This window comes from Orbicella faveolata, unplaced genomic scaffold (assembly GCF_042242905.1).
Source record: "Orbicella faveolata isolate gen_17 unplaced genomic scaffold, um_ofav_v1 contig_25, whole genome shotgun sequence".
Lineage (NCBI taxonomy): Eukaryota > Metazoa > Cnidaria > Anthozoa > Scleractinia > Merulinidae > Orbicella > Orbicella faveolata.
Genome location: NW_028301553.1, coordinates 12,938,261 through 12,962,688, shown reverse-complemented (window position 1 = coordinate 12,962,688; position 24,428 = coordinate 12,938,261). Strand labels below are relative to the sequence as shown.

Here is a 24,428-nt window from a genome sequence, read left to right as displayed (position 1 = left end):
TTGAGGATATAAACACCAGAAAGCAAACAAAAAACCCCCAACTCCCCCCCCTCCCCCCCCCAACCCATAAAAAACCCTAATTACCTTGTCAGCCACCAAAACGTTAGTCGAGAGAGGAAACTGGCTTTTTCTTCCGGGCAAGGCTCCTGTGGAAATCAGAAAGAAGAAACAAAAAAAAAATGGATTTAACGTTATTTCATGGAAAACGAAGGAGTGTTAAAGAACATCTCAAATTTCGTCCACTTGTTAATCATGTTATCCATATTACAAAAATGACTAAAAGATGGAAGTTACCATGCTCTTTTTGAACAATATGGATGGCCGTTTAAGTAACCATTCGACCTGCGAAATTTTCCTTTTTCCGTAAGAGGAATTATAATTTTAGAAAAAATATATATTTATTACTTTAAATGTGGTCTTACCTTATAAACTATTTCAATCTAAAAGAAATAAAGGTTATGAAACAAATTTAAAAAATTCGCTGCATCGCAGATGCCAGTAATTTCCTAAAGAGATGTTCTTTATAGCACTCAAATAAAAAGAAAAAACTCAAAGCGGAATTTGTTACTTTTCTTTAAATCGCGATGTAAATTGTGATTTCAATTTACGCATTATAAAGTGGGGGTCACTGTCCTTGTTTAGGAGAAAAAGATTTTTGTTTTCTCTATCGAGCTTAACTTAAGGTGGCTCTATAGGGTCATCATTTATCGCGTTGCGCGCGCAAGTGTTACGTTTAGAATGCCGGTTTTGCATTCGTATTTACACCCAGTCCTCTCAAACTAATTACAAGTAATAAACAATGATTAAATAGTGTTTTACTATCATCTCTGTTAAAACTATTGGTTTTAGTCTTGAATTAGAAATGCCCCCAAAAATATGTTTTTTACTTTTTTATGGCTTTACTTACGATTTTCTTAAATTTCCTTCGGTGAAATCTTCCAAAATTTTCACAGCATATCGCTTCCTGCGGGACACGAATTTTAAACACGAAAAAAGTAGGGTTTGTAAAGGCAGGGTTTTCGATTTTGGCAAATTTACGTCTTTTACCGCTGCGGAAAAAACTGGTCTTATAGATTTCGCTGAAAAACGAGCTCCGACTAAAGTAAAATATTTTCTACCAATCTGTCAAGTTTTACGAAATTTCACCGAAGGAAACGCGAGAAAATTCACTGTCAGTTTTGCTTGTTGCGCTCATGTTGACGTAATAAAATATCGAAAAACACTGACGTTTTCCTTCGAGCGCGCGCAGATTACTTGAGCTTTCGTCCTCAGCGCGCGTGCGATCGTAAAACTAAGGAGCCACCTCAAGGTGACCGAACACAGTTTTCGCGCGCGCTTTTGCTGATGCAATTCAGCGCGCGCACAAGGATTGCAAAAAACAAACATGCCGTCAATACAGTGATCATTTTATTTACTCAACACCCGCAATATCTGCGTTATTTTTCTCTATAATTGAACCCAGTGTATTGATGGCTTTAGTCTTTTATTACAAAGATATGTTAGAAAAGGTAACGATGCAAAGAACCCAGCAATTCTCAGCTTTTTCTTTGTTACCGAAAGAACCCAGTTAAATGCAGTGCATGCGTAGTAAGTCAAAAAGTTGCGATTGAATGAAAATTGCACTCTCGGAAATACGCCTATTACTCGAAAACCACTCATTAGAATTTCACGAAATTTGGCACGAAAATACTTACGGAAATAAGTAACTGGAGTATTGAAAATAATTGAACTTTAACAAAGGAAATTGTACATATTCCAGTAAGCCTTCAACGAGGGATGATTAAAGATCTCTCTGTTAAATTATTAGCAAAATGGTGTTAACTTGTGAGAATCGTTACAATCTTGTTGCATGCAAATTATAAAGAAAATCTAATGACTAGATTTTCTATAAATAAACAAAACCGATTTTAAAGGCCTGTTTATATTTATTCATGTTGCCATGGCAACGACACATACGTCAGCTTAACCATCAAAAACCAAATTTTGTGTTGTTAACTTGCTTGCTGCCAGTTTTGGCGACCGAGGGATCAAGGGTTTTAGAGAAAAAGGTGAATGAACACAGGTATCAAAAGCTGTGTTCAGCAACCTTAAAGGAAATCTCTTTTAAAATCCTGTTTATGTGCACGCGCTCTCACGCACTAATTGAAACGAGAAATTATACGCAGAAAGGACGCCCAATGCAGTTCAGTGGAATCACCTTAAAAATAGAGGAAACGAAGAGCATACATTAATCTGGGCAAACCTTACCCTTTTTTCGGTGTCTTTACTCTCTGATTCAAGTTTGGCGTAGGGTGACTTTTTTCTCTTCTTAGACAGTCCTTGTTCACTAGAAAATGTATTGAAAGAAAGATCGTTCAATCAAGTTTTGAGAGTTTGTCAAGTTAATTCGATAATGTCCGTCGGCTGATGACGTGGTGGTAGCCACAGGTCCGAAGAACCCACGGAAGATCTTCAACCTACCCGTACAACAGTCACTGCTAACCATCTGCAAGAGGCATCATGGTCTCTTAATGGACGCGACCCGATTACAATTGGGCATTGGCTTTGCGATCATGCGACCGAGCCTAAAATTAACTTTCACTGCGAGACACGAAGCTTAAAATAGATTTTAAAAGATTATTATGGAGCAGGGAAATGAATTCTCTCAGATCATGGTCTCTGCGATCATGATCTGCGCATGGCAGAGCAGTAACTCATGCGCAAATTTTGTATGTTTCGATTTTTAAACTCGCCAATGAAAAACGTTTTGTCATTTGATGTGAAAGGTAAAGATTGTTTCAGCTAGCTATTCAATACAACCTGTTAAATTTTCTTCTCGTTATGTTGTCTTTCCTTAGCCTCCTTCAATGCAAGGTTCCAGAGAGAAACAAAGAGATGCACAATACCTGGCGGGTAAATTCCCATAATTATCATTCTCTTCGTTTTTGACGAGTGTCTGGACATAATTCCACCATTTTTCGGAATTTTGTTCATCTTCATTTTCCAAAATGTCGCCTTCAATTTCCTCCTGTTTCAATTCAGGTACTGGCGGCTCCTTCCCATTGTGCTCCTCTACTGAGTTAACATCTCCGATTTCTTGTGCAAGATTTTCATGACCCAAGTTTGCCTCGTCTTCTTGTATATTACACGATGTAAGTTTCTGATCTTCCGACATTCTTCGCCGAGTCGAACTGGGTCCAGGCTAGTGGTGGTGACCTACAGAAAGAAAGAAATTTGGAAATACTTTTCAGTAACTTGAAAAATTTCATTCAAGTTGTAAAAAGTATACACCTTTACGCCCCGTCCATATGTATCCGGATATTTTTGAATCCGTAACTTTTTCTTTCTGGATACGGCTTCCGTCCACACGCATCCGGCGAATTCGGCAGCGAATCCGGTTATTCTTGACTCCGCTCTCCAGAGTGGGAAAAAAAAAAAAAAAAAATAGATCTGCAACGACTCCGATGCCTTGCGGACGGTGAATCCGGTTATTTTCGAATCCGACCACCTAGCAAAATCGTGTGCAGTCTCTTACCGAATAGTAAACCAATATGGCGGCACAGCGTGTAGGCCTAGTTTCTCTAGAGTGAATCTGGATACCATCGGATGCGTGTGGACAGGCGAATTCGATTTGAATACGCTACGTGTGGACGGAAATTTTTGAATCCGGAAAGAAAAAGTTGCGGATCCAAAAATATCTGGATACGTGTGGATGGGGCCTTGGTTACAAATATGTTGTTGTTGTTGTTCGTCCTTCGTAGTCGAAGATGACCAAAGACATCTGGCCACTGCCCTGGTTACAAATATATTGATAGCATGAAAATATGACCCATTCGAACATTTAAGGATGAGAAATTGCAGAGAAATTTGTCGGTGGGTGTGTTTAAAACACGGATTAGTTAATTCTTGCACACGATTTGAAATTTCGACATGAATAAGAAAGACCATAATTTACAACATTCAAATATTACGTAAAGCTTAACATCATACTTACTACAAGCTGGCAATAACATAGACCTGAAACCTCATCTGGATATATAATGCAGTATAAGTAGAAATTGTTCACGTCGGCAATGGACTATCACAACAACAATTGAAACGCTTAAACACGCCGCAGTTTTCACCAAAGATGAGAAATCATCAAAAAAATCACGAACCAAAATTTATAATGGATGTAGGCAAAAACAGGTTTTTTTTTTCCATAACAATGATGCTCTTGAAGATTTAAGTTGACCGTTTGGTTACTTGGGTCAGTGATTTGCTTATATAATTATCGTTGCGGGTCAGAAAGGAAGTTTGGTAAAACAATGCCAAATTCCATAGTGTTCTATGTTAGGTTTGTGGACTTCAAAGTTCCGACATATACGTATTACCCTTGGTCCCTTTGGGGTAGTTGATGCGTATTGTAGATATATTGCTGTAAACAACTTTGTCCAACTTTTTTCCAACTTGGTCATTTGTTCTCCTTCTTTTACTCGGGATAAATTCACTCGTTTTGCTTATTCCCATTTCTTGTATTGCTACTTCTTCAATTTGGCGCGATCACAATCACGTGCCATATCATATTAACATTAAATAGACATTTTTTACCGATAGCGCGGCCATTTTGATTACTATTGATTCTAGAGACATTGCGGGATGTTCGGGGGGCAAATTAGTATGTATTTTCCCTCTAAGCATCCCACAATAGCTACATATGGCACCGAGAGCAATTTCAGAAGTAGCTGCCCTCAGCTTCTTTTATTTATTCCTTTTTTGTTTTGATGGAAGATATTGTTTGCATGAATTATCACGTATACCAGCTCTCCATATTTCAGTATTGTGATTCCAACAGTGTCTGTTTCTCCTCCACCTAGAGAAACTAAGCGAAGTTCTTTATGATGGTAATTTGGATGATAAAAAATATTGCAAAACCAGCGCCGTAGTTTATCGGTGATTGCAGTTTCTTTCACATCTGTGCCCTAGGTGCTTATACTGTACCATACCAGTTAAGGATAATTTTGTTGATAAACTGATAGTTTTAACCCTTTTATTTCTCGTTGGGCTTGGACTTACAACTAAGTATACACATAGTATAGCTTTGCCTGCGTACGTGTTGTTAGCTAGGTCACGTGTCACCACATTACATGCTCGAACTACGATGAGAATTCGATTAACTAGACTGGGTTAACAAGTATTTGAGGTATAAACAACATACTTGTTTCTAGACTAACAACATTTATTTATAGCTTTCGTCCTGAAACGACACCGAATATCATTTTGAGCACAAAACCTATCGTTTTGTTAAACGACTCATTCGTCGGACACTCCAGGAAAATGAGCTACCAAGTTTTGTGCTCAGAACACTTCACTTACATCAGTCAATAATATCGCTAATATAGTAAATTAACCCATGGTCTGAGCATAACTTTATTTTTGGCATATCTATGTATCGGCCAGTCTGACCGGTCTTACGACATTGACTGAAATTACCCACGTGTATCTGATAACAAACATTGAACTGACAAGCCAAGTTTTCGGAAACTACAGCGCGTGTATAATTGAACTGCGGGATTGTACTAGGCTTGAATATGAAATGCATTTGCTTGAATAAAATTAGGGATAATTATAATGACATGCGACCCTAAGAAAAGTGGACTTTGACATATGCAACAAGAGTAAGCATGCGAGCAATCGAACAAAAGAATGAACAATGAATACCAGCTGCAAATCGACTGCTATTTTTGTTTTTAATGTTATTTCCAAAAAGATTGCACTCTTTCGTAACCGAATCCCGTCTTGTCGTGCCTCTTCGTTTAAGACATGGAGACCAATGCAACACCAAAACTGGGAAATAGGTTTGAATGGACTGGAATATCTCTGCTGACAAAACCTTCTCACAAACAAGTCACATCGGCAGATTATGGTCTTGCATACCTGTCTTAAACAAACGTTGCTCATTCACCTTACCTGTAATGTTATACACGTCGATCGTTTCTTTTGTCAAGATGTTCTTGGTTTGGAGACCATAATACACATGTGCCATCACTCAGGACAGGTGGTTTAGGGCCTGGCTCGGCAAATCGCAGTATTGACTTGTCTTTATTTTAACTCTGTTATCCCAAGCAAACTTTACTCTGAATAAATGTTGCAATATCTTATTTGCACTCTCTTACAGAGTAATTGCTTCGCATATACGTGAAACAGACTTGTTAATGAGTTTAAGTAGCTTCACGCAAATTAGTTGCTTTCATTATCCACACTTGAATAGGTGAATGTCATGGTGTCATGGTGAATGTCGTTGGATTTACAAGACACCGTCCTAATAACTTGTTAAGTGCATTTTTTCGCTTGATTCTAAGTATTTCCCCTTCAGTGTAGTCTGTTTTGACCTGCAACATCGAGGATCCAAAATAAAAATCATGTACAGTTCGTTGCTCAAATGTACCTCTACTTCGCCTAGTAATGCGCGCGATAATTGATTTGTACATGTACCTTGTGTCTTCCGAATGGACTCCCAAAGGCCTCATACACAATGAACAGGCCAAAACAATGGCTTGCACCTTTTTCATGCAAACTTGCTATGCTTGTGTTAGTATTACTTGCAGGTCGTAAGTAACTTCAACTGGTTGTTTGGGCTTTCTCAATTATCCACAGCTTTCAATATAAAAAATAAATAGAAATATAATATAAATAGAAATAATATATAAAAAAGTTCATCCCATTTGTCACCTGAAAGAGCGCAGAAGAAAAACAAATCAATTCAGTACAAATTTGGCTCCGTGATTTTTTTTTTATTGCACTGTAGAAACAATAGTCTTGGCCTATTGAGTAAATAACCCTAACAGTGTTTAGTGCTTATACCTTATAAGTGCTATAATATGTTCCCCCGCGTTTCTAACTAAACTATACAAAACTTCACAATTCTTTTTCTAGGCTACAATTAGTATTAAGAACTTAGGTGTACCGATATAAAATAAAGTAAGTGTCATAAGGAAATGACATTAAATACTTTACAAACTCTTGCAGGTAAAAAGTGTGTTGTATTTATTTTAGCTGTGCAAAGTGAGTTTTACTGTTTAAAATGTTCGTGCTAAGTTATCTTGCAAGTGCTATAGTACGTTTCTCCGGTAATTTTAACCAAACTATACAACCTTTCACTATTTCCCCTAGACTGCAATAGTTATTTTATCATACCAATTAAATACGACATGAACCGATATGAATAACTTGTTCAAAATGATATCATACTTCACAGTCTTGGATAGGTAACAAACGAGTGCATGATAGAACATGCAAGTGAACTGGGACAAACCGACCTACTGAGCCAGTACTTACTCCGGTACCGTTGCATGATTAGCGACTTTGGTATTGTCACATCCCCCCAAAGGACCCCAAACTACCCCTCCCTTCTTCCATTCTCGGAGGAAAGCTGGTCCATTACAGGTGCCCCCTCCCCCCACACGTGCGTCCTCAGAGCATTTTACGAGGTTGCCCTTGGGCTAAAAGATCGCTAGTACCCAACTATACTCCTGGGTGTCGAGGGGCACCATACGAGTAGTTTCTCTTGTCCAAAAACATCAAGAAGTTACCCCAAGCATGCTCAAATACGAACAGTCGCTTCGCCTCCCTCGTATGTACGTAAACTACGAACTACTTGGATTGGCCAAATGGCCGAATTATGATCGACCTTGCTTGTAAGTGGATCTAGCAGTATAGAAATCAATCATCCTCTTCTTGAAACAAAGGAACTTCTCGACGAGTTTTGGGCTTAAATGACAAAGGTTTCCTCGATGTTTACTCAACGGTTGACATTTCAGGATAAAGGGTAATTGGGATCAGTTTGCTAAACTTGCTGAAAGTGCTCTACTGATAAAATCAAGAGATGTACTGTGATAGAATCAGATACTAAAGAAAAACCAAATGTGTTGTTTCGATTTCTAACTAGCCTATTATTGCAGTATTTGCGGGCACCCTAATTGCATCCCTAATTGGTTTCAGTTCAAACCTAGTACTAAAACAGCCCTAATAATACAGGAATAGATGGATCAAAATAAAAGAATTAAGCTAATCCAGCGTCTTGAGCCATGCTGTAGAATATCCCTCGCTGAGCCAACAGATTTTCAGGACTGTCGAACTCCACCACGAAACCTTTGTCCAAAACCATGATCCTAAAAAAATGACCAAGTCAACACTACATCAGGAAAGCTTTGCTTATGACACCAAGCCAAGGGCATAGAACACGCGCTCTCAAAAATTGGCGTAAGCTTCATTCCACTTGTACCAGTTAACAAAATAAACAACCAACAAAAACAAACAACACACACGCAAAAATGTTGAACTGTCGAGGTCAGTTCAAATACAAACCTGGTATAGTCCATGATGGTGTTGAGCCTATGCGCAATGGTGAATACTGTGCGGTCAGAGAACTCACGACGAATTGTCTGTTGAATGAGTTCATCAGTTTCCAGGTCCACCGCGGCCGTGGCTTCATCGAGAACCAGGACCTTACTTTTACGGAGCAGCGCACGCGCTAAACACACCAACTGCCGCTGACCAACACTGTGGAGGGGAAGTAAAACGATAGTATGGTATTAAACACGCTTTGGTGTTCAGCCAGTCTGATCAAAATCAATGAATTCTATAATTTTTCGCAGTAATGCCGATCGACTGCTTCGTTTTCTGTGCATTCATAGAATGGGAAGCTAAAACTCCAACTTTAAAAGTCGCGAAAATGGACGAGTCAAATTTCGCGAGAAGTAAAAAAATTCGTGGTTTGGTAGACACAATCGTGTTTAAAGGAACTACATTTGGCTATAATTCTCCAAATGCTGATCAAAAAAAAAAAAAAAAAGAAAAAAATCGGGTAATCTTAGAGTAGGCGTTAAAGATACTAAAGCGCCATTTTACAATGGCATTTCAAACTGAGGAAAAAAAGAAAAACAATAGCAATAACAAAAAACCATAGCGTTTTAGGTTAAACGTACCTAAGGTTCCCTCCTTCTTCGCTAATAGGATACAGAAGTCCTTCTTCTAAACCTGACACGAAGTTCTTCAAATGACTCAATTCGAGGATTTTCCACAGTTCTTCATCCGTGTGGCTTTCAAAAGGATCAAGGTTGAGACGGAGATTGCCGCTGAATATTACTGGATCCTACGAAAACAAGCACATGAAAACTAAATAAAACTGCTGCAAGACCCTCTTAAGACAGTTATGACAGAAATTAACTCGAAATCCGAGTCCAGGTTTCTTGCTTACCTAGAGATGGGATTTGTGCTTTCGGTCGGTGAGGGAAGGAATCAAAGAGTTATGGAATAAGAAGAATAGAGAAAAGCTTCGTGCGGTGAAGTTGTGAACACAGTCCAACATCTCAATATTAGTGTCGGGGCTTTATAAACTCTCTCTCTCCATACGAAATAGAAGAGAATACGTAAACACGAATATACGTGCTTGCTAATCAGTTGAAATTACTTCGTCACAATAAGTGCATTACTTTGTGATACAAAGTCATGATAATGACACTTACTTCAGATAAACTTAGTTACTACTGGAGACGCAGTTTAGCGATATCAACACCATCAATAACTATTACCCCTTGGGCTCTCGAACAAATACAGAACACGGCTAACATGAAGTAAAAGAGCTATCTACGCCATAAGTTCCTCATATTTTCTGTGATTAATAAACTAGCTGTGTATGAGTCAAGACTACAGGCGAGAGCGAGCAACCAAATTAAAACCATAAACAAAAACAAAAAGAAAGTTCAGCTTTGGCTATACTGGCTATACGCACCTATGTACGTTTTCTCTCCTACCTGAGGGATGATTGTGAGCCGTGATCGCAGATCCTGAAGTCCAATCTTAGCGATATCAACACCATCGACCATGATTCGTCCACCAGCTCTCTCAAGAATACGGAACAAAGCTAAGGTGAGCGTTGACTTGCCAGCTCCTGTGCGACCCACAATACCAATCTAAATCAAAACGACAATACAACAAATAAAAACAGTTACAAGATGAAATATTATCGGCCTTTGAGTTCGCTTTCAAATGAATTTCAACGCAAAATAACCGGACTAAAATCTCCTCAGTAATAGACTGTTATTCCTGAGGCCGGAAGGCTGGATACACATGCAACGAAAAGCGTGGGAAAAGAAGTGCGAGCGAATCGCAATTGGCTTTGGATTCACTTCTGATTGGATGGAAAAGTGGCGCGAGTTATTTTTAAGCCAATCATGAAGCATGGTTGATATGCAAAACAAGTTACTTTTCGACACTGACGAAACGAAACGGCTCTCAAAGGCATAAGAAATCAATTAGTCTATTGTTGAGCACCTTTTCTCCTGGTTTAATATCACAGTTGATCTGTTTCAGTACAAGTGGCAACCCTTCTCTGTATTTCAAGTCAAAATCTTCTATCACAATGTTCCCTGCATCAGGCCACTCATCTGGGGGGCGATTATCTGGAATAATCCACTCAGCCTTGAAGGAAATAGAAAAGAAACTGAATGTAAGTTAAGTAAGTTAGTTTAGATTCACATCTTCATAACTTTAAACTGTCTATCGCGGCGTTGCCAACAAACTAATAACAACGACAATAACAACAGCAGAACAGAAAAACAACATCAAAATCAACAACAACAAACAAACAAACATAACTGCAGGGAATAGTGGAATAGTACGTGATAACTGACAGTAACCCTAAAAATAGAGTCAAAGTCAGATGATACGAGATTGTGATTAGCACTTAAAGGGACACTGCCGATAGTTGAGTTGCATTACTGATGGTTGGTTGGAAGATACACTCCTTCATAACACTTCATGGAACAGAGCTTTGCATAACCATAAATAAAGTGCTAGACAGAGCACCGACGTAACTACATAAAGTTACTGTTACAGTTGTATGCTAAATTACCGTACAAAAAAGCACCGCCTTGGAATTAACGCCACACCCCCAAAGAGCAACGTAGCGCTAATTCAAAACACTTGAGCACTGAAGCAGCATTTTAGAAGCAGCTACACATCTATCGAACTCCGATTTAGAAATTTAATTGGAGTTTTGTTATTTCTCGTAGGCTACACTGCAGAGCAATTCGCTATAAGTTTTATTTTACCTCAGTGGGCGCTTCGGAATATTCCTTCACTCGTTCCACTGATACAATGTTTGTCTCCAGCTCGCTACTCATCCTTACCATCCAGTTCAGAGTATTTGTGATCTTAAAATGAAAACAAATTAAAATTAAGGGCGCGGCTTTTTTAAATCTCTAGAACTAAGATCTAAAGCCCCGTCCAAACAGGAAACGTTTGGTGATCCAACATTGTTTGGTAACTAAACATGTTGGCGTTGCACTAAATGACCAAATGGTATCACACATGTTTGAACAAACAAAATGCTTTACAATTTTCGATCAAATGTTTGATTTATTAATGATGCTTTTGAAATACATAAGCCAGTAAAAAGTAACAAGATAATTTCCCAACGTTTCGGCGACCTCATGACGCCATTATCAAGGAATGAATAAATTCCGTTATATCCACGTGCAAGTCTGTTGTTGGAACAAAAACAAATCCACAATGCATGAACGTTAAACCCGAGTGCTTCATTCACGCGAAAAAAAAAAAAAAAAAAAAAAAAAAAAAAAACAGTTCTAAAATTGTCTTTAAAATGTAAACCACAAGTTCGCTCGTTACATCTGGTGATTAAAACATTTTACTTCTTCAGCTCCACAGTATCATTCATTACACAAAGCAACGTACGCTATTTGCGATGCCAAGGAGAACACAAACCTGCAAGGCGTAGCTGATTGACAATCCTACCAGACCACTCTCTATGGACTCACGGCTTATTACAGCGAATAACGCGGCAAAAAGAATAATAAGGTTGCCAACAAACTCCAAACGAAGAGCAAGCCACCTGTGGAAACAAAATAAACTGCAACTGCCTATACATGCAGATATTGAGGCAGTGTCCTCACTACGCCGGAGAAATTTGAAACCGCAGCTTTATTTCTACGGTTGGCCCTACCGTCCACACTAATCGAAAACGCTCTTCAAACACGAGGAATTTGAAAACGCCGTCTTTTTGTTTTCGTGTGGACGAAAAAGCTTTTCGAAAACGATGGCGTCGCGATAATCATATGATTTTACTGACGAGTTTACCGCAAGCACAAATCCAAAATGATCGGTGATTAGTGCGTTTTCAAATTCCTCTGGTGTAGCGTAGACGGCGTTTTAGCGAGAAACCTACGTTTTCATATTCTGCCTACGTTGTGTGGACCGGGCCTGAAACGACTTGCCTCAAAGATTTTCCACTTAATCTCAATGTTTCTACGTTCAGTTAATGACTTATTTTACATGCATTTTCAGCGTTTTCAAATTTGTTTAAACTTTCAAACTTCATGCAAAAAAAATCAATAGTTAACTACACTTGGCTTCGTCATTACCTAGTACTCAAAATAGCAAAAATAACGTCACATTTGACGAAAGTTTCTGTCAGACTGAGCAAAACGTGTTTACGCACCTGTTAGCTGAGGTTCCCGGATAAAATGCCACGTGATTTTCGTCAACCCTGTAGTAATTGTCCCGGATTAAGCGTTGTTGCTGTCCAAATGCCCGTATGGTGCTCGCACCGTTGATTGTCTCAAAGAAGTTGTTGAAGATTGGCGATCGACTCACTGACTCGATTCTCTTCAGCTGTCTAGAAGTTGCTACGTATACTCTCTGTAAATTGAAAGATAAACCGTAAGTTTTCGAAATCCCTTTACTTTTTATACAAAGATGACCAAATGATTTTGAGCAATGCCATTCATTCCTGAGGAGATTGAAAGCTTGAAATAAAAGCTACTGAATACTGCGTTCCCGAGGCACCGTTTGTAATGAGGTAGATAAAATCTAGCGTGTGCTTATTCAAATAGACATAGCAATTTTTCTTGGAATTTTCTCCCCAAGGGGGAAAGTCCCAATGTGGTCAACCCTAAATAAAGCACCAACCCGTGAGACAAGGCCTGGGGCCCGTTTCCCGAAGGTCCCGAAGAGTTTTTTGAAACCGAAAAGCCGTAGCAAAATCTCAAACCTTTTAACTACAGAGCTGTTTTATTCATATATTCTTAATACGAACAGAGGTTCCCTTCATACAAGACGTTTCAGGAGTATACACCTCTCCGTCTTTAAATACCTATTAACTAAAAATGGCTTTCCAGGGGCCTGTTTCTCGAAAGACCCGGTAAAATATCGGGCCCGGTAAGTCACCCGGTAAGTCCCCGTAAACTTTTTGGGTGTTTCTCGAAGCTCCCGTTATTTTCGATCCCGTTAATTTTTCCGATAACTTGCCCGGTAATTTACGGGAGATCTTGATCTCCCGTAAAGTTACCGGGGAGTCACAAATGTTGCAAAACCAAACAAAATGGCGGCCGGGGGCGGACTTTTTTGTTTCGAAGACGCTCCTTTCTAGCCGATATGGCTGACTGGGAAGTCATTGAACGATTTCGGCTCTCACGAGCAAGAATAGAGTGGCTCGTTGAGGAACTAAAGGAGGAATTGGAGAGAAACAAGGCGAGAAGCTGCCCGCTAGCGGAACCCACGTAAATATAATTGTTGTTGTTGTTGTTGTTTTTTTTTTTACAGTTTGAAGCCGTTAGCATGGAAGCGCTATGTAACTGTGAAGTTCTACTTTATTGTTTTTCAAAACCAACAAACGGCGGGAAAAATTAAAAAAAAAATTAATGAATAGATAAACACTGTCATGTAAACGCCGCTCACTCGCCACTCGTTTTCGAAAAGGTTTCTTTGTATGAACATCAAAATGGGTTTCTGTCACGCAAACCTGATCTTACTGCAAGCCAAACCTGTTTCCTGTGTTTTAATTGCAGATTTTTTTTTACTATTTTGGGAGAAGGAAATTAGAAAACAGACATTCTACAAAAAGTAAACATAATAGAGCGATCGCGAACGAAGAGTCGCATTAGGCGCGGTGCACAAATGCGGACAAATGTTGGTTATAGCATTTCTAACTAGATGAAACACGAAGAAGCGTACTGTACTCACGATAGATAAACGAGAATAAAGAACATTAAAATTATTCTCCCCGACATAATTGTTTCAGTCGCATTTCTATCGATCTTAGCTTGCTTTATGCTAGAACAGTCGATCTGGGATCAGTGAAAATTACGCTTGATGTTTGCCGGAGAGAACGATTAAATCACGCCTAAAAATTTTAGTAAGATCTTTCCTTATTCCAAAAATTCTTATCAGTATAAATTGCTGAAATAAGTGTTTGTAGCTAAATTTCAAGTTCTCAAGTTCACACTGTTTCCTCGGCGGTCCACAGATCTTGTGTTTGATTGCTCAGCGGAACATTTTGAATTAGAATGAATCACGGAAAAAGACAACACTCCTAGAAAAGAGCGAGATTGTCGATCGAAGTCTTAGAATCGAGCTACAAAAGGCAATTGATCATCACTTTCAAATAATATGACCATGCAAAATGACGATCTCTCTCAGTTGCTCTCCTTTGACACAACGATAACTTCGAAGTTAAACTTCGCAGTGTTCTTCAAAAAGCATCACAGTCGCAACCACAACAGAATCGATCAGAATCGAATGTGTACGTATAGTCCCAAGTGTTTCTCCTTCTCTCGCGAACGAGCGAGAAGCGCGCGCTAGAGATTGGTAACAACCCGCTATTTTATCGGGCCCGGTAAGTACCGGGAAAATTTACGGGTGCTTCGAGAAACGCTATTTCGGGCCCGATAAAGTTTCCCGTTAACCGGCCCGGTAAGTTATCGGGCCCGGTATTTACGGGAACTTTCGAGAAACAGGCCCCAGACCCGAAAAGATTCCGGATCTTTCGAGAAACGGGCCCCAGATCACAACACTGCGAACTCCGTGCCCTACTCTCTGTGATAAGTGAGTGGGTTCTTTAACATTCCCTGTGAAGATGCTGGAGACGGGGTCTTCGGTTTATAGTTCTTATCCGAGAAAACTTGACCGTCTAGCCATTTGCAGATGCCATTACAAAGGTAACACATTCTCCTCAGTTATTTCAAGACCCTGAGCGTTAGTCCGGTCTGGGACTCGAACTCTCGACCTTTCGCTATGAAAGCTATTAGGCAGTACTTTCTTTTTTTTTGGGGGGGGGGGGGAGCGGGGGTTAGGGTTAGGGTTAGGGTCGCAGTGATTTTGGTTTATAATGTTTCACTTTACCTGAACAAAAAGGTAGAAGAAGCCAAGAGGCAGAATCACTGCCAGGAAAATGGGAGTTGCGAAACTGATCGCAACGATGGTACCAAGAACGCCGCAGAACGTCCTCAAAAAATTCGCCAGCGACATGGGTACCATATCATCGATCGTGCTGATGTCTTTGGAGAAGCGGTTCACAATCCTCCCTAGGGGAGTGGTCTCAAAAAACGACATGGGCGAGTGCATGACGTTCACAAGGATACTCTGATGAAGGTAGCGTGAAGCAATCTTCGACCCCACAGCCAAGCACAAGGCTGATATGAGCACACTAAGAGCCTGCAGGAAGCCAAGACCACCATAGACTCCTAAGTACATGTCACGCTCATCGTCTGACGTGACATTGGCGGAGCTCCAGCGCGCCAACCAGATTCCTGAAGCCACCGAGGCTATTTCTGCGACGACAATGAACAGAACAATGCCGATAGCCAGGTAGACTCTAACCGACTTGGCGTAAGCCCAGAATACTGCAAACTTCACCTGTGAATGATTAATGAAAGAGGACTAACATCAAGACTCTTCTTAAGCTACGTAACAACCTTAAGGCAATTACGACGCCATCATATGGAACAACCATGAAATAACAATCGCAACTAAGCCAATTTTTTTGAGTCATGGCACAAGGCGGGTGTTACAAAAGTTAAACACCTCTTAAACCCTAATAGCGGAAAACTTCTAATGTATCAAGAATTTGTTAACCTTTTCAAAGTTAAATCTAGTTTCACTGTATACTATGGCCTTCTCAGTGCAATTAAAAATAAATGGAAAATTTCGCCCACTGGTAGACAGAGGCAAGTACGGAAACAGAACTGGTACGACAATGAAGAAAATCTTTCCAGCGCTGCATTGCTCTGCACAAAATAATAGTTGAGAACAAATTTCAACCACCTACCAATGAAAACCGAATTAGTAATAACGGAGTGGAGCCCTCTGAAATCCAAAAATTATATAAATGGCCTTTTTCCGTTACGAAATATACAAAGTTAATGTTTCAATTCAAGATAAACCACAATATCATCTACACTAAATACAAACTTAAAAGAGCCAACATAATAGCTGATGATTTATACATCTATGTAAAAGTGAACAGCATACAATCCAGCATATGTTTTTAAAGTGCTCCCATGTAGCTTTATTTTGGAATGAATTTTTTGACTGATGGTCGCGAGTCACTAGTGAAAACATTCAGTCACCAGACTCAACAATTTTATATGGACCTACAAACCCACTCAAGCAACATCAACCCCTACGGTTGGCTTTGCTGGTGGCAAAATACTTCATTTATAAATGTAGCCTAAATGAACAATCTTTACTCTTCTCGCTGGTTAGATACAACTTCGAGAAAACATGATGACTGAAAGATACATTGCAATAAAAAACAAAATTGCCAAGCTCTTTAATGTGAAATAGAAATGCTTTATGTTAAAAGATTTTGTTCCAGAAATTTTGCCACCACCAACTCAATAGGACAACTTAATTTACTTACTTTGTGAGTAGGTTGAGGACATAACAAACACTTCTGTTCCAGCAATAATTAGAATTTACACCGCTAACTATTAATCAATCTGGAGTTTCTTTTAACCACGAGGTCATTTTCCTAGGCACAGGGCTCGAAAAAAACCCCGTCCGGTCGTCCGGGACAAGTAGATTTTCCCTTCGGGCAAGTAACTTTTTCTCCTTACTTGCCCCACGGGCAAGGACCCAGGCAAGCTGTTCGCCGACTAAATTTTTGATAACGATTTTGAGAAGAAAAAGTAAATTTAGGCTCAAGGGTAACCAAGTGTTTAGATGAAGCTTGACGAAAATTACAATTTACAGCGTTGTTCTGTTGATTGCGTGACGCGCGCCCAGGGCTCAGAAGTGGTTGCCTAGTACGTGATCAAAATCTGCCACGATCAAATTTCTTTCCGGGATCAAAAATAGCCGCGTTGGGCACGAAAACGCCGTGTTTATTTCCTAAAATTTAGCAATTTTCTACGAGCATCTCAGTTTCTTTGTACAAAACTTAACTCAACAACGATATATTAAAGCTGTAGAAATTGCACGCGAAAAGAAGCCGCATATTTCTACCGCGAAAACGAAGCCAGCATGTTTGAAATCCAGGTAAATCTCTGTTTTCGGCGAAACATGTAAGTTTGCTAGTGATAACATACTTGGGCGCCGCCGTGCAAAATGAAAAGTAAGATATTATTAAAAAGAAATGTATAAGTAAGTCATCAAAATACTTTCAGAGTTCCTGGAAGATGACTTAAAATAGTGCTTCTTTCAAACGAAGACGTTTTCCCTTTTCATTCACCCAAATGAAAAAATATGCTGTCGCCGGCTTTTCACTAAAGTGGGAAGGCGACTTGTTGTTAATTCAGCGTGTTATAAATTTCTCGCGCTTCTCTTAGCTTAACAATGATTTCGTGGAGCTAGACAAGATGCAGGTGAACATTCACGGAGTCGAACACGATCTTTGACGAATTGAACAAATTGATTCAAGGCTATAAAATAACGAAGATACCCAGCGTGTAATACAGGAACTAGGAAGTAAGTACACGAACAAAAAACAACTTCGCAAACTTTGTTTCTTCAACTGGGAGTTCATCCATGTTAATTATTACAAACCGTACAACTTCATAAAAGCGGAATGAAGAAGTTCAAAGTTGTGAAAGTATTACAAGATAATGGAGTAAACATGAAAGTGATCAGCACTAAGAGGACTACAGTCAAGATGGGTTTATTACATTAAAACACGCCTGTATTTTGACTTCCATTTTTGGGTTCATGAATTATTAATGAGTTTGAAAACTTGGGCAAGCAGGGAAGTGCCCCAGGCAAGCAAAATTTGAGAGTTACTTGCCCAACGGGCAAGATGGAATTCAAATATTTTTCGAGCGCTGTAGGCAAATACAAGGTTTTCCTGGAGAAAGAGATGGTTGTTTTCGCAGGACTGTACATTTTCCGGAGTAGCCCTTTTTATCTCACTTCAAGTTGTTTAGTTTAAGGAGAGAAAAAAATGACAATTTCCTGGGTGGAGCCTACAGTTCAGTGCCCTACAGAGTCATAGAACTACCAAGAAGAAAGCGAGATTTAGACAATACAGGTCCAGTGCATGGCATGGTCAAAAAGTTGACACTGCGAGTGGCGGAGTAGGGGTTACCCCACCCCCACACAGTCAGTCACAGTCAGTCACGTGATATGTAGAAACTGGTCGACCACGAGGTCGAGAGACGGTAGAGAAAATAAAACGGTTGGGCAAGTCTCTGTTTTGACCTTGTCTAATTCGTTTGAGAACGAGGGCCAACAGCGGCGCCCGCGCTTGCAGAAGCCCACAATCTTTGGAGCTCAGAGTCAGAATTCAGCCTGTTCTACATTTGAAGCGTAACAGCTCCAACGGTTTCTTCGTCTTGTAATCTTGCTCCAGTGAGGGATTTCAGGATTTCGTGAAAGAGGGACTACTCGTAGTCTAGCTAAGCATCGCCACAACATAGATACCCCAGGGGCAAAGTACAAACATCTCTCATTCGTCCATATTTCCTTCTAAGGAACTCCCTCAGCGGAAGCGCGTATCTCTTAGAACACCCTAGGTAGGTTTTTATAACTTTCAAGTCGTTTCGGCAGAAGAAACCTTACCTTTGTTAATAAAGGGAAATTACACTGAGGAAACCATGTTTACCTAGGATGGCGTAACCAGGGCTATCTCATCTGAAGAGTTACACTACGACTGCCTCAGAACCAACAAACATCGAAGTTGTAAGCTTACAAACGTACCCGACCAGTTTCAGATTTCTCCTCTTCAATAATCTTGTCCTCGTGTTGTTCATCTGGTCTGGTAAATTGACAGTCAAGGTCAGCGGTGTCGATAGTGACAACAGACAGGCTGTCTGCTCGCTTTCTCCGGAATGGCTGTCCATCCATCAGACTGTCTCTCCTCTCCAGGCGACTGTTGCTGCGTTGAAAGCTGAGGTCGATCCCATCTGTGTTCTCTGGGACATCCCTCAACACAGATTCAGTTCTTGGTGTCGGCTCTGTTGAAAGGTAAGTCAATCAATCGATCGATCAATGGATCAATGGATGAGAAATCAGCCAATGAGTTAGTCAGCCTATCACTCCTTCAATCAAACACGCAGTCACCGAACCACTCGTTCCTTCCTTCCTCCCTCCGTTCGTTCGTTCGTTCGTTCGTTCGTTCGTTCGTTTGTTCGTTAGTCGTTCATCCTTTGTTCGTAGTTCGTTCGTTCGTTCGTTTGTTCGTTAGTCGTTCGTCGTTTGTTCGTAGTTCGTTCGTTCGTTCGTTCGTTCGTTCGTTCGTTCGTTCGTTCGTTCGTTCGTTCGTTCGTTCGTCGTTCGTTCGTACGTTCCTTCATTCCATCGTTCTTTTTTTCACTCCTTGGCTCGTTCCTTCTTTCCTTCTTTCATTCATTCTTTCTTTCCTTCCGGCTTTGTTCGTTCCTTCCTTCGTTCGTGCTGGACACGGACGAGCGAAAATTCGCTCAATTCAGTCAACTTCAATTCAATCAAGGTATCAACATTTCGCCCTTCTTCCAGATTAACTCTGAACCAACTCTACTAAGGCCCTTTTATGGCTTCACCAAAGGTCTAAGGGCGAAATGGCTTAAGGTGGCTCAAAACAGTTTTCTGTTTCTTTTCTGTTTCTTTTCTTTTCTTTTCTTTTCTTTTTTTTTTTTGAGACTTTTAGAACTAGGTGCGATTTTTCAGGCTTGGAACTGCACTGTTTTGAATGGCTGTGATATTTTTTTAAGGTGACTCTCCACTGTACCTTTCGTTGTGTTTAGGTCATACATTAAGGTTGCACTGTTCTGTTGCATAGCAACAAACTTGACCCACTTTTTGCCATCAATTTCATCTATCTTAAAAACTAAGCTGATGACCCCATATTTTTTTTTATAAATTAAAAATCTTTTTATTACACACAGAAGAAGAAACAGGGAAAATTAGAAAAAATTCTGCGGAGTAGATTTTGCTTAAATTTAAAAAAATGGAAATTTCAAGATTGGAAAAATTCCACTCCACAGTTTTTTTTTTTTAATTTCGCACATGCATTCCGCTTTTGCTGTTGAGTATTTTTTTTTGCGTTAAAAAAGTAGGGTCACCGGATCAGTTTTTGAGATATTAGCTTCGTGGATAAGTAGTTTTTAAGCGCGCGTTCTACGAGCAAAATGAAATCTCGACTTAGCAAGATCGCACTTTGCGCACGCGTGAAGGCAGTCCGCTTCTCAGTAAAGCCCACAATTCCACGCGAATAAACGCGAATACCCGCGAATAGTGTCTTCTTTCTGCTGTTGTCGTTAGCAGCATAAGCGGTGGAAGAAGAGTACAATAAATATCCGAAGGTGAGACTGGCCTAGTAAAAAGAACGAAGAAAAATTGAAGAGTAACTTTTTCCTGCTGTTTTTTGGATTGATCGCCAGCGCGATCGATCGCAACATCAATCACAATTTTTGTTTACGTTCCAGCACAGCGGTTTAAAAGAATATTTTTTCATTTCCAATTGCCTGAAGGATGGATGTTTTTGAAGATAAAAATAAGCGATATCGTAAACAGCTCCCTAAATTAGGTGGAAACAAAGTTTTACGAAGCAGGCCTCGGGCCGCCATGTTTGTTGTGAGTTTTGCAAACTTTAAATCTCGCGCGCTTTCTCGCGACCCCTGGGGTGATCGCGTGATGCCTGGCGCCGACGTGTGCATCATAGCCCAGGCTTCCGACGAAAATATTACTGTTTTGAGCCACCTTAACTTCATGTCTGAAGCATGTGTAGCTGATGGACCAGTAGCAACAATTTAAATACAGTATCAAATCACTAATAGCAATGACAACCACAAACCATTCTCCTCGGCATTCTGCTCAGAAGCAAATGTCTTCAAGAACTCAGAAAATGCTCCCTCATTTTGAAGAAGTTCCGTGTATGTCCCAACCTGATCAACAGCAACGACAAATAAGTATAGGTAATCATACGGTTTCGAGTTCAATTTGGAATTAATTTGCACGAGTGAGTTTTTCAAAAAGCTGAAATTGCACGAGCCGCTTCGGCGAGTGTAATTTCAGCTTTTTGAAAAACTCACAAGTGCAAATTACCTCCAAATTGAACGAGAAAAACCGTATGATTACTTATTAATAATATAAACATGAAAAAATTCGCGTGGAGGAAGTGCCGGAAGATCTTTCTTGGAGCCATTTTTTCTTATTTGAGAAAACTTTTTTCAAAGTTTCAACACAAAATTTTCGTCATCATTTTACCTGATATCATTTTCTTAGAAAAATTCCTATTATCTTTCAGTCAATCATAATCCAGAATTTTGATGTGTAATTTGCACTGGTGTTACACTTTTTGCACTGATGTTACACTTTTTGCACTGGTGTTACACTTGAACTGCACTACTCTTAGCCAATCAGAATCGAGTAATTTTTTCATGTGTATTATTAAACACATTATAATCCATTAAAAATTTTCGCTCGCGCGATTGGCCTAAACGGTTCACGTGACTGAACATGCCCCAGCTAAAACTGGAGAATATCTGAGTGATATTCCCCAATTTTCAAAACTGCGCGTGTTGCGGGAAAAAAGAACGATAATAAACACGATAGCCTCCACTTAGCGTGAAAATATGCTCGGATATTTGTCCTTGGACAGTTTTGGTTCCTCGAAGTCCACAGTTAAATCACGCTCTCGGAAATCTGTTCCCTTCTCGGAACAGATAATGTCTGCGGACAAATATCCGAGCTTAACATCCATCAAGTATTTACGCTCGCGCGCGATTGGTCTAAACGCGTCACGTGACCGTATACTCCCCAGCTAAAACTGGGGAATATCCGAGAATTTTCGGAACTGCGCGTGTTGCGAAAAATATTTGAAGGATAATAAACGCAATAGCCTCCATTTGACTTTGAAAATATGCTCGGATATTTGTCCTTGGACATTATCTGTTCCTCGAAGCTCACAGTTTTCCTCCAGCTTCGCTCTCGGAAAACTGTTCGCTTCTCGGAACAAAAAATGTCCGCGGGCAAATATCCGAGCAGATTTTCGCGCCAAATGGAGGCTATTGTTTATATATTTTCGCGCCAAATGGAGGCTATTGTTTATTTATAGCAATGGAACTCTGCCTTACGCCCACGCCGTTAATACCGAAAGCTCATTGTTACCCGAGCTTTACTCTGGCTCGAACAAAAGATTAGTCAATCATTTTCTCTCTCTCTTTCTTTTTTCTTTCTTTTTTCTTTTTTTTTTTAATAAACCCTTCAATCAGGGGTCTGATTAACGTTTTCAGGAGGAAGGCAATTGGTTTTCACAGACTGACAGAAACGTTTTGACCTGAATTTCTTTATAAGAAGAGTCTTCCTTCACACCAGGCAGGCAAAGTCGTTCTCACAGCCGGTCAATTTGCCAAATGCCTGGTCCCTAATGAGATCTCTGTCTTTGTTTAATCAGTCAAACCTTCAGAGAGGAAACCAATGAAGCTAAAACGTTGAAAATGCTTTAAAATGACCTAATCCTCCACAGTTTCAAAAGAAATACACAAAGGACGCGAGGAAAAGCGTTTTTACTGTGCTCGTTTTTCCATATTTCTTGCTGCTTTTTTCTTTCGTAATATTCCCATACGAACTATTCTATTTAACCTAACATTGTTTGCAATGTCGTATAACAAAGCTGACCGTAAGAGCTTGGGAGTCCTGCGGTGCAGCATCATAAACAGTGTATACTCACAGCTCACACTAACATACCTCTGATATTCTACCATCTTGCAGAACAATGATTTGGTCCACTTGAGGAAGGAATCCAACCCCATGGGTAACAAAAATGCGAGTCTGAGGAAAAAGGTTGTAACCCAAGTTAAGATGAAATAGGTAAAGAAAAAGGAAAATATTCTAAACGGGACGACAAACAGTTTGTAAGGTGATACCTTCTTCCTCAGTTTTCCTCGTGGTCCTATGACTTTATCAAAGATGTGTTTTCCTACATGTGAGTCCACAGCACTGAGTGGATCATCCAACAAGTACACATCAGCGTCAAAATACATTGCTCGAGCCAGACTGATGCGCTGTTTTTGACCTCCGCTCAAGTTTATACCCTATATATCGCAAATAGACCAGTTAGAGAAAATGATATCAAGCAATTGCCCACCTAGGACCCATTTTTAGTCGGTTCATTGGTTTGTTTGTTTGTTCGTTCGTCGGTTTCACCTCCGCTCAAGGTTATACCCTAGATACAGTACACAGACTAGTTGGAAACATTGATGTCAAGCGATTACGGTTTGTTCGTTGTTGGTTAGCCGGTTCGTCGGTTTCTTTGTTTGATGGTTGGTTGGTTCGTCTGTTTGTTCCTTGGTTGGTCGGTTCGTCAGTTTGTTCGTTGGTTTGTCGGTTCGTCGATTTTTTGTCCATTGGTTAGTCGATTTGTTGCTCGCTAATTCGTCGGTTCTTCAGTTCCTTGCCTCACTAGTTCGTCAGCTTTCAGTTCGTTGTTTTCTTACCTGCTTAACTTGTTGGTGCATTTGCTCTCGTTTGTTAGTTTCTCTTAGAGATGGATTTTTTTTCCTCAAAATAATTGCCAGAGTCAGTTACTTTTAATTCAGCTTCGTACCTTTTCTCCGATCTCTGTCATATCTCCTCCTGGTAAAATATCCAAGTCAGTCCTCAAAGCGCAACTACTGATTGTTCTGCAGTACCGTTTAGGATCGAAACTCCTTCCAAACAGAATGTTATCCCTTAGAGTAGCATTTTGAATCCAGGCTTGCTGCGGAACATACGCTAGGGAACCCTGATAAGAAAAGGGAGTGAAAAATCATCTATTGTCGTCTCCCAGTTAGGGGTATGAGTAAGTTTTTTTTTTTTTTTTTTTTTTTCTTAATAATGGTTTTGCGTTTTTGTGCAGAGCTGATTACGGAACATGGTTTCCTCAGGACTGCAACAAAACTGAGAAAACTTAAAGTTACAGTCAAACCTCGTGAATAAGGACAACGCGAGGCCCCTTATAAACGAACAATAAAATTTATGACCTATAGGAGCAAATAATGTTCATCTGAAAAGCAAGGTTCAGCAGCATTCAAACGGCCAATCAGTCGCTGCTCAAAAGGTTGAAAAGCGCGGAAAACGCCTTTGATTTGTTGCTGTTTTGTCTTTCATCTTATTTGTGTCAACAGTTCACAGGTTATTCTCATTGTACACGAAGATGTCTTCCCTTGATATGATCAGGTCCTAATCTCAAAACTTGCCTATCTTATTTTTTTTCAGAA

The 24,428-nt window shown here is 39.9% G+C and overlaps 1 protein-coding gene and 1 pseudogene across 2 annotated transcripts in view; both read right to left on the bottom strand.

The window, feature by feature from the left end:
- The window catches only part of LOC110055815 (multidrug resistance-associated protein 1-like), a 28,889-nt pseudogene extending 22,245 nt beyond the window's left edge, over window positions 1-6,644 (bottom strand). Inside the window, exons 1-5 of the transcript XR_016208744.1 lie at window positions 6,454-6,644; window positions 5,929-6,350; window positions 2,886-3,195; window positions 2,248-2,326; window positions 85-146 (exon numbers count right to left, since the gene is read on the bottom strand). The product of XR_016208744.1 is annotated as a multidrug resistance-associated protein 1-like (transcript). The remainder of the gene's footprint in view (window positions 1-84; window positions 147-2,247; window positions 2,327-2,885; window positions 3,196-5,928; window positions 6,351-6,453) is intronic.
- An 87-nt stretch (window positions 6,645-6,731) lies between these two features.
- LOC110055812 (multidrug resistance-associated protein 1-like) overlaps window positions 6,732-24,428 on the bottom strand; it is a 28,441-nt gene continuing 10,744 nt past the window's right edge. Inside the window, exons 15-28 of the mRNA XM_089295025.1 lie at window positions 23,777-23,953; window positions 23,097-23,264; window positions 22,918-23,001; window positions 21,023-21,113; window positions 18,949-19,205; window positions 15,160-15,672; window positions 12,479-12,678; window positions 11,746-11,872; window positions 11,073-11,174; window positions 10,294-10,440; window positions 9,774-9,932; window positions 8,946-9,112; window positions 8,326-8,520; window positions 6,732-8,129 (exon numbers count right to left, since the gene is read on the bottom strand). Coding sequence (XP_089151151.1) covers window positions 8,021-8,129; window positions 8,326-8,520; window positions 8,946-9,112; window positions 9,774-9,932; window positions 10,294-10,440; window positions 11,073-11,174; window positions 11,746-11,872; window positions 12,479-12,678; window positions 15,160-15,672; window positions 18,949-19,205; window positions 21,023-21,113; window positions 22,918-23,001; window positions 23,097-23,264; window positions 23,777-23,953 — 2,496 coding nt within the window. The 3' untranslated portion in view covers window positions 6,732-8,020. The remainder of the gene's footprint in view (window positions 8,130-8,325; window positions 8,521-8,945; window positions 9,113-9,773; window positions 9,933-10,293; window positions 10,441-11,072; window positions 11,175-11,745; window positions 11,873-12,478; window positions 12,679-15,159; window positions 15,673-18,948; window positions 19,206-21,022; window positions 21,114-22,917; window positions 23,002-23,096; window positions 23,265-23,776; window positions 23,954-24,428) is intronic.